Source organism: Equus asinus, chromosome 17 (genome assembly GCF_041296235.1).
Source record: "Equus asinus isolate D_3611 breed Donkey chromosome 17, EquAss-T2T_v2, whole genome shotgun sequence".
Lineage (NCBI taxonomy): Eukaryota > Metazoa > Chordata > Mammalia > Perissodactyla > Equidae > Equus > Equus asinus.
In genome coordinates this window covers 36315082-36325831 of record NC_091806.1, presented here as the reverse complement: position 1 = coordinate 36325831, position 10750 = coordinate 36315082, and the positions used below count along the sequence as shown (strand labels likewise).

The following is a 10750-nucleotide window of genomic DNA, read 5'->3' as shown; positions in this document are numbered from 1 at the left end:
AAAATGGAGATAATCATAACTACTCTACAGAGCCAACAGAGACACCACAAGAATCAAAATCAAGATGAAATGTTGCAGGTGAAAGCTTTTAGTAAATTATAAAGCTTTGCATACATGTAAAGAAGTTATTCCTGCAGGATAGAAAATAAGCCATGGTCAAATGACCATAGCCTTTCCATCTCCCTCTAGTCAGAGTAAGGACATAGGAGTGTGATGGTTCTTCTTGTCAACCTAGGGTTTTACAACAAGAAAGGAAAATCACCAGGATAAAGAGTTTCCACACAATGAAAAGGGAGACTCTAGCACAGTTTTTCTGAGTAGTCGTTATGATCTGGATACTTGCAAGAGCCTTATAACAATATATGATAAATGATATTGCCGCCTCATGACTGCATACTCCTAATCCTAACATATCTTCTCCTAAGGTAGACCTAGCAGAGGGTAGTCCCCATCATGGGCCAGAGCAACCACACCACTGTGAAGGAATTTGTCTTCCTGGAACTCACTCGCTTCCGGGAGCTAGAGTTTTGCTTGTTTGTGGTCTTCCTTGCTGTGTATGTAACAACTGTGCTGGGTAACGCACTCATTGTGCTGACCATCACCTGTGAGTCCCACCTCCACACTCCCATGTACTTTCTCCTGAGGAACAAATCAGTCCTGGACATTGTTTTTTCAGCTGTCACCGTTCCCAAGTTCCTGGTGGATCTTTTATCAGAGAGGAAAACCATCTCTTACCATGGCTGCATGGTACAGATCTTCTTCTTCCACTTTGCTGGTGGGGCAGATATTTTTTTCCTCTCTGTGATGGCCTATGACAGATACCTTGCAATTGCCAAACCTCTGCATTATGTGACCATTATGAGGAGATCGATGTGGGTGGGTTTGGTGGTCGCCTCTTGGGTGGGTGGTGGTTTGCACTCAATTGTCCAGATAATTCTCTTACTTCCACTCCCCTTCTGTGGGCCCAATGTCCTAGATGCCTTCTACTGTGATGTGCCCCAAGTGGTTAAACTGGCCTGCACTGACACCTTTGCTCTGGAACTCCTTATGATCTCTAACAATGGGCTGGTGACACTCCTGTGGTTCCTCGGGCTCCTGGGGTCCTACACTATTATTCTGGTGATGCTGAGATCTCACTCTGGGGAGGGCCGGCACAAGGCCCTCACCACCTGCACCTCCCACATCCTGGTGGTGACTCTTCACTTTGTGCCTTGCATTTACATCTACTGCCGGCCCTTCACTACACTGCCCATGGACATAGCTGTGTCTATCAATAACACAGTCATCACCCCCATGGTGAACCCCATCATCTACACTCTGAGGAGCCAAGAGATGAAATCAGCCATGAAGAGACTTCAGAGAAGGATTGGGTTTTCTGAGAGCAGTAAACTGGGGTGAGCAGTCAGATTGAGATGGAAATCTAACTCTGATTAGTTTTTCTCAAACCACTATCCTGGGAGTAAGAGACAGCTATCTCTTTTCTCCACGGTCATTTCTCTACATCCTCATAGACGCTTAACTCTATTAGAAGGAATATAGAAACAAAAAGAAGAGATGAGGTTGAACAACATGAGATATTGGGCTTGCAGACTGGGGAGAGGAATGAGGTATAAGACTAAAATCAATAACCTAATGCTATTTTGTTGTAATCTGTGACTCTCATGCCAACATACTTTACCTCACTTTTACTACCTGTAATATGGAAATAACATTGTCTCCTCACAAGGTTGCCAAGAGAGTGAAGAATTACAAATGTTGAGAGGATGATAGCTGCAAAAATTAGTATTGCTCCTGGAATTAATCAGGCATACAAATGATTTCCCGTTATAATATTCCTAAATGTGCATATATACAGAATATGGATGTATTTCTTTCTCACATGCTTTCTCTAGTGTCTCTGAGATTTCTCTGCCTTCTCTGATTATTCCCAGTTGATTATTAAAATCACTTCTTGATTTAATATTTTGAGTACAGAATCTTCAACATTGTCTATATATGCACAGACAATTCAAGATAAATGACTGGTAAAAAAAAAATACCTTTTCACACACTCAAGATCCATTTTTTGTAGCAGGAGAGAAAAGAAACACATTGTAGGCAGGGCCATTTAGGAATAGCCACTGGGTCTTCTTTGTAACCCACCTCTCTCCCAAGAGGACGATTCTAAAAATGTAATTATGTAGAGAGACAATAAATCTCCCTTCTCTCTTTATTCCTGCTTCAAATTCTACCCTTCAGCCTCCAAAAGTCATTAAAAATTGGCCAAGAGGAATAAGAAATCTCAGGAAACTTCAACATATAGACCATTCTTTTGAAATTGTTATGATGCATTAATACTTGCAAAATGGTCCTAGTAGATGACATACATTTGTGATTTTCTCTGAGTCCTACAAGACAGAGACATTGGGCCAAGACTCTTAACCACATGGCAGTGCTTCTCAAACTTTTTAAAATTATTGCCCCCCCCCAAGGAGCTTTATTAGGTATTTTTACTAATTGCTTTCCCACAAGAAAATGTAATACCAAAGATATACTGTATATCTTTTTACACACCAAAGATCTTTGAAGGACCACACATCATTGCAATATCTAAGATTTTTTGGCTACCAATAACCAATTTTTGCCCCCTTGGTCACATTGCCCACACTGAGAATGAATGATAACATGGCATTAGATATTTCTGTTAACATGTTTCCCCGAAATTCAAAGAATCACAGAATAAATAGCATATGTCTTCTGGGGCCTTGCAAGAATTTGGAAAGCATAGAAATGTGGGCATCTTTGTTTGTGTGTGTCTGTAAGTGCATGCATATGTATGTGTGTGCACATATGGGTGGATTTGTGTCCAATAATGACTTGGAAAATATTTAATAACTCCCACTGGAACTCCAACACTGTCATAAGAATGTCCATTCTATTTCCACACTCAGATATAATAAAATTCGCTTTGCTAATTCTCATATTAGGCTTGAGCCTAAGGGACTACTGTATGTGATAGGGATGCTTTGGGACCAGATGAAGAGCCATGATGATGTAACTCTCTGAGTCTGCCCTTTCCAATGTGAAGTTTTAAGAGAAGATACCGAAGTCTAATGTAACTAACCTGCAGAAGGACTTCAACTTCTAACATGATATTTCCCCAGAACCATACACACTGAGGCCCAGCTATCCAGTCTCAGATGGCATAAATTCCAGCTTGGATACTGAAGGATTTGGGTAAGAACATTGAACTGTCAGAGTGTGGGACATTGTGGATTATACATGGATAGGATGTGCATGAAAATGTACCTAGTGTATAAGATATTGCAAAAATAGCTGAAAATTTTAGTAACGGAAAACAAAGAAGTAGATTTTAAATACTGGAAAAGGAGGAATGTCTCCTTAAGAAGAAGGAGCCACAGAGATGGAGTCAGCATGGTAAAAGAGAAAGCAGCTTGTATTTGATGGAACAATTGAGTTGCATATAAGGAGCAGATTTTATTCTAGCTTAGGGTTTGTCCATGGGATCATGGAGCCTCTTTCCACAACATTGGTGCTTCCTTAAAAAACATAATCTTAACCTCAAATTATCTTAAAAACTGTGGAGGTTTCAAAGGCAACCCTATTTCCATACACTGCCCATGACTCACTGGGTCTCTTTAGCCTTTGATCCAGAGCCTGTCTTATTCCTGAACCCAATGACCCAGAGCTGAAGGCTCAAGTCCACTTGGTTAATTCATGCAAGTTCATGGAAACAAAAATAGTTAAGTTGGTTCAAAGAGAAGTTGTACTTCTATTGAATCGCATTTTATTGCTATTCAATAGAATATTCTACATATGTCTTCATAAATAACCCTCATGATAGGCAGGTCAGATTCTGTTTTCAGGAAAAAGGGAAATGAATCAAGTTAATTGAATGTCCACTCTGATCTTGGTACTTTACAAACATGATCATAGTTACTCTTTATGCCACCCATTGAAGTAAGTGGTATGCTTCCCAGTTTGCAGAGGAATAAATTGAAGGAAAATAAAGAACTTGCTCCATGTAACAAATGAGGAAGAGGCAAAATTCCAACCCAAATTTGCCCTACCTGAAAACTCTTAACATTGCCCTACACCACATCACGTTAGATTGCCCTCACATTTTACAACTGAGAATCCAAGGAACAGAGAGGCAATGTGACTTTCTCAAGGTCACAAAGGTGTTTTATAGCCTGGATCAGAAAACAAATCTCTATCTGGCATCCCTCAGGCCATATCAAAGATGTTAACAAAAGAGTTTCTTAGCCTGTGTTCATCAAGATCCTTCTCCCTCACTCACATTCCAATGCCAATGCTTATAAGTAATGATGTGCACTTACCAGCTAGATTTATAAATTTAAGAAACATTTATTGAGGGCCTGGCCCTGTGGCCGAGTGGTTAAGTTCATGCAATCTGCTTGGGCAGTCCAGGGTTTTGCCGGTTCAGAACCAGGGCATGGACATGGCACCCCTCAGGCCACGGTGAGGCAGCATCCCACACAGCACAACCAGAGGCACTCACAACTGAAATATACAACTATGTACTTGGGGGCTTTGGGGAAAAGAATGGAAAAAAAGAAAATTGGCAACAGATGTTAGCTCAGGTGTCAATCTTTAAAAAAGCAACAAAACATTTATTGAGCACCTAACGCATGCCCCATACTAAGTGAAGATTTGATGATATTAGGATGGATGAAATACTGAGCAGACAGGATGAACTTGAGGTATAATAGGGAAATTATAGTGTGCTAAGGGAAAAGAGACATATAATTAGAAGAAACTGTTAAAAATACCAGAAGAGAAGTCAGCGCAGGGAATGAGTCACAAAGGGGTGTCAGGGAAGTTTTCACAGAAGAGGAGTCTCTGGACCCGAGTGTCGAAAGGTCAGTGTTTGTGAAGACGGATAGATGGGAGATTCTGAGAGTAGGGAGGATAGGGTAGGTAGAGGGAGCAACAGGATCACAGATCCAAAGGCATAAGAATGTGTATAACATTTAAACACCTGAAACAGAATCAAAGGAAACAGGGCACTAGATAATATCGAAGATGGAGGGAAGTCTTAGATGCTATAAGAAAAGTTTAATCTTTATTCTATAAGCAATAGGGAACTACTAGAAATTTTCCAGCAAGGGAATAAATGGTCGCATTTATGACTTGTGAAGATATTTCTGCAAACAACAGAGAGGATGAATTAGAGAAAACTACACGGAAGAAAAGGAGACCAGTTACAGAACTCCTGCAACAATCTGAGGAGAAGTGATAAAGGTTTAAGTGAGGATGAGGAGAATGGGACAAATTGAGAGAAGTGAAAAAAGTAGTACCCTCAGGAGAGTTTTAACAGTGCCCAGGTCTCTTGCATGTGGGTGGCTCAATATAAGTCTTTTGGATAAAACATACTGCCTATCAGTACATGCTGTGGAGGTAAGTGTGCCCTCAGAGACTGAATAAACTGGGAAAACAAGACAAGTCATCAAATTCTCCAGAGCAAATGAGAGGCAACATGTGTTTTGGGCTTATTTATCCACATAGTTTTTCAAGACTCTTACCTTCCCAAAGTTTGTTTTTACACAGACCAATCATGATGCTTCCCAGTTGGGCACTGATCTGGACAGTGACCATCTATCAATAAGGTAATGCCAGGTGATTCAGGCAGATACTTAGGCTGAGGATGGCTTTTACCTATAACTCTGAGTTAACTTTGTGACCGCTGCCACCATCATAAATCTTCTTATAAATTATTGAAATGACATGGGCTGAATGTCAAAGTCTAACTCCATCACTAGCTTCCTGCGTGATCTTATACTTGTCACTTGGGCCTCTTAAGAACTTTATTTTTCCTTAATTGATCTTCAAACAACCAAAGGTTGCTTACTCCTGACTCATACGGGAAAAATACAAGGAAATAAAAATCCTCTAAGTTGGATCTGCCCCTTCCTCCTCAGCCACGACTCTATAGTAAGAGAACCTACCAACCCTCAGGGATGGGGAACAACCATTGCTTCCATCTTGTGTTTATTTTACTCCATCAGAAAGTGAAAATCCCAAGCTCACTAGAAACTGTTTATCTTTTATAGGAAGGGCACAGGAGGAAATTCACATTTACCTGTACTGCCTACATTTCTGTGGTAACCTTGAATTTCATGCTCGTTCTCTATGCATGCATGTCTGGACCTTTGTGAACATAATCATCTCCATCACCATCTTTGTCAACTTCTTTGTGTTAAATTCATCATTTACCCTTGACCTCTTAGTATCTATGAAATGAAATAAAACATTGAAGAGAAGATGTCATTTCTGCAAGGTCTAAAATTCCATTGATGGAAAGAGGAAATTGAGGAACTAATAAAACTCACCACTGAAAGTTCTGTAGAGTGTTCCTTACACAAATTATTCATGGATTTATATATTTTGAAACTGGCAGGCAGTGTGGTATAATGGAAAGATCCTAGAACTAAGAGACAGAAGAAAACTGTGTTACTTTTTCTCTGCCACTGGTTTTCTGAATTACTTTGGAAAATTGGCTTATACTTATTGATTTCAGTTTTGGTATTATTAAAGTGGGAATAACAGCTTTCTCCCTAAACTCAGAGGGATATTAGGAAATTTTATTGTAATTAAGTGTGCAGTAGCTTTTAAAACAATAATATGCTGTTCAAATTGACCCATATCATCTTGTTACTGAAAGGCATTTGAGGGTTGATTTATTCCAATGGCTTTTAAGCCATAGAAACAAAGTGAAACTTGAATAAAATCAGAGCTGCTCTGATTCACGAAGATGTAGGGAACCCATAATTCCTTCCATAAAGCCTTCCTTAGATCTCTTCCTCAGCAACTTCTAGGGGTGAACTTTAAAAGATCACAAAGTCCCCAATCAAGTATGGTAGGAAAGCAAATGATCTAGCTCAAAACTCAACTTGTACTAATGAGGGAACTGAAGCAAGTAGAACTGAGTGATTTCCCTGGTAACACAGATAGTTCATGAAGAATAAGATATATTTATGTATGTTCATTTTCTGTATGAGGTAAAACTTTGATTTCATTACCTAAGTAATATTATTTCTTTCCAAGCTGTACTTGGAGGAGGAAATATCATCCAATGGCCCTGAGAAATCATACCAGGGTGTCTGAATTCATTTTTTTGGCCTTACCCAGTCTCAAGAGTTAAGCTTGCTCTTATTTTTATTTTGAGCTGTGATTTATGTAACAACTGTGTTAGCACATGTTGCCATCATGATCACTGTGGCCTGTGAGCCTCGCCTTCACACCCCCATGTACTTCCTGCTCTGCAATCTCTCTGTCTTGGACATCTGCTTCTCCTCCATCACTGCTCCGAAGGTCCTAGCAGACCTTCTTTCAAGGAGAAAGACCATCTCCTTCAACGGTTGCATCACACAGATGTTTTTCTTCCACCTCCTCGGTGGAGCAGACATTTTTTCTCTCTCTGTGATGGCCTTTGATAGCTACATGGCCATCTCCAAGCCCCTGCACTATGTGACCATCATGAGTAGGGGGAGATGCACTGCCCTCATTGTGGCTTCCTGGATGGGGGGCTTTGTCCACTCCATTGTGCAGATTTCCCTTTTGCTACCCCTCCCCTTCTGTGGACCTAATGTTGTTGATGGCTTCTATTGTGATGTCCCGCAGGTGCTCAAACTTGCCTGCACTGACACCTTTGTCATTGAGCTTTTAATGATTTCCAACAATGGCCTGGTCACTACCCTGTGGTTTGTCCTTCTTCTTGTGTCATACACAGTGATCTTGATGATGCTGAGAACTCAAACTGGAGAAGGCAGGAAGAAAGCCATCTGTACCTGCACAGCCCACATCACTGTGGTGACACTGCACTTTGTTCCCTGCATCTATGTCTACGCCTGGCCCTTCACTGCCCTCCCCATGGACAGAGCTGTCTCCATCACCTTCACTGTCATCATCCCTGTTCTGAACCCCATGATTTACACCCTGAGGAACCACGAGATGAAGTCATCCATGAGAAGACTGAAGAGAAGACTTATGCTTTCTGAAAGGGGATAGCCTGATTACAGATTGTGGATCAAGCTGCAAGAATATAATTGAGATATTTTCTTAAAATATTAGCTGTCACATATTGTCATGCCTCAACCATAAATAGACGAGTATAGCAAGATGGCACAGGCACAAAGGATCAGCTACCTGGCACAACGATATTGAGAAGGAACACCAGCAAGAAATTAAGCGGATAGAACATAGTCCTTAAAGAGCAATTGACAGCAAGCAGGGCACAAACGTGAAATACTGTAGAAGTTCTTGGTGTCCAGGCAATGGGATGAAAGATAGGACTGTGGTGTCCAGACATGCAGTAGGAAACAGGGACACAACCATTCAGTATGTGTAGAGACTTAGTTTTAAGGATCTTCATTGTCTTTCACTCCCTGTGACTTCCTAACAGTTGGATGTGACCTAGAACTTATACAGTCTTATTTTTAAAGCTCCAATATATGCCTACAGCAAGGGTAAGAATCTGGAACTACCTGTCTAACTGTTCATACTATTGCCTCAGACATAAGTTAGTTTGACTAGTTGAAAAAGGAAAAGCTGTATCTAAGCCAATAAATATTTTTTTCCTATGTGCACTTCTTTGTCATTTCCCTTACCACAGTGCATTAAAGAGCTCCAGAGAACTTAGCAGATCTAATTCTCCATTATATTCGCAGTGTCTAGAAAAGTGCCTGACCTGTAAGAAGCTATTAGTGTTTGTTCATTGAATTTGTGGAATGGAAGGAAAGGAATTTATATAAGAGTATGACATCAGTTCTACTTAATCATGGTTTTTAGAATTTATTTTTATTGAAGTAACATTGGATTACAACATTATAAAACTTTCAGGTGTACATTAAAATATATTTCAAATTCTGTGTAGATTACATCATGTTCACCACCCAAAGACTAATTATGATCCGTCACCACACATGTGTGCCTAATCACCCCTTTTGCCCTCCTCCCTTCCCACTTCCCCTCTGGTAACCAGAAATCCAGTCTCTGTTGTTATCTTTTTGTTTGTCCTTTCTTTTAATCTTCTACTTAAGAGTGAGATCATACAGTATTTGACTTTCTCTGTCTGACTTATTTCACTTAGCATAATACCTTCAAGGTCCATCCATGTTGTCACAAATGGCCAGATTTCAACATTTCTTATGACTGAGTAGTATTCCATTGTGTATATACACCACATCTTCTTTATCCATTTGTCCCTTGATCAGGACCTAGGTTGCTTCCAAGTCTTGGCTGTTGTGAATCGTGCTGCAATGAACATAGGGGTGCACGTATCTTTATGAATTTGTGTTTTCAAGTTCTTTGGATAAAGACTCAGCAGTGGAATAGCTGGATCATATCGTAGATCCATTCTTAATTTTCTGATTTCATAATTTTCTGAAACTCCATACTGTTTTCCATGGCAGCTGCACCAGTTTACACTTCCACCAGGAGTGTACAAGGGTTCCCTTCTCTCCACATCCTCCCCAACATTTGCTGTTTCTTGTCTTGTTAATTATAGTCATTCTGACCAGAGTGAGGTCATATCTCATTGCAATTTGATTTATTTTTCTTTGATAGTTAATAATGTTGAACATCTTTGCTTGCGCCTGTTGGCCATTCATATGTTTTCTTTGGAGAAATCTCTGTTCAGATCTTTTGTCCATTTTTTAATTGGGTTGTTAGTTTTTTTATTGTTGAGATATATGAGTTCCTTCTATATTTTGGGTATTAACACCTTATCTGACATATTGTTTGCAAATATCTTCTCCCAATTTCTAGGTTGTCTTTTCATTTTATTGATGGTTTCTGTTGCTGTGCAGAAGCTTTTTAGTTTGATGTCATCCTGTAGGTTTATTGTTTTACTATTGTTTATCTTGCCTGGTCAGACATGGTATTTGAAAGACTGCTGGAAAGACCGATGTCAAAGAGGGTACTGAGTATATTTTCTTCTAGAAGTTTCATGTTTTCAGTTCTCACATTCAAGGATTTAATCCATTTTGAGTTGATTTTTGTGCATGGTGTAAGATAATAGTCTGCTTCCATTCTTTTGCACGTGACTGTCCAGTTTTCACATGATTTATTGAAGAGACTCTCCTCTATCCATTATATGCTCTTGGCTCCCTTGTCAAAAATTAGTTGTCCATAAATCTGTGGGTTTATTTCTGGGCTCTTGATTCTGTTCCATTGATCTGTGTGTCTCTTTTTGTGCTATTACCAAGCTTGTTTTTTTACTAAAGCTTTGTAGTGTATTTTGAAATCTGGGGTTGTGGTACCTCCAGCTTTATTCTTTTTCCTCAGCATTGCTTTGGCTATTCGGGGTCTTTTGTTGTTCCATATAAATTGTAGGATTCTTTGTTCTATTTCTGTGAAAGAATGATGTTGGAAGTTTGATAGGAATTGCATTGAATCTATAGATTGCTTTAGGAAGGATGGATATTTTAACTATGGTAATTCTTCCAATCCAAGAGCATGGAATATCTTTCCATTTCTTTGTATCTTCTTCAATTTCTTTCAACAATGTTTTATAGTTGTTGGTATACAGATCTTTCACCTCCTTGGTTAAGGATATTCCTAGGTATTTTATTGTTTTTGTTGCACTTGTAAATGGTATTGTATTCTTAATTTCTCTTTCTGCTACTTCGTTGTTAGTGTATAGAAACGGGACCGATTTTTGTATGTTGATGTTGCATCCTGCAACTTGACTGTATTCATTTATTATTTCTAAAAGATTTTTTAGTGG

The 10750-nt window shown here is 39.5% G+C and overlaps 2 protein-coding genes across 2 annotated transcripts; both read left to right on the top strand.

Annotated features, from left to right (window-relative positions):
• Nucleotides 1–453: 453 nt before the first annotated feature.
• Nucleotides 454–1398, top strand: LOC123277921 (olfactory receptor 4D6). Its single transcript, XM_070487494.1, has one exon. The coding sequence runs from the start codon at nt 454–456 to the stop codon at nt 1396–1398; it is 945 nt and encodes a 314-aa protein (XP_070343595.1).
• Nucleotides 1399–7230: 5832 nt separating this feature from the next.
• On the top strand, nt 7231–8031 carry LOC139040687 (olfactory receptor 4D11-like). The gene has a single exon (XM_070487439.1). The coding sequence runs from the start codon at nt 7231–7233 to the stop codon at nt 8029–8031; it is 801 nt and encodes a 266-aa protein (XP_070343540.1).
• Nucleotides 8032–10750: the final 2719 nt, after the last annotated feature.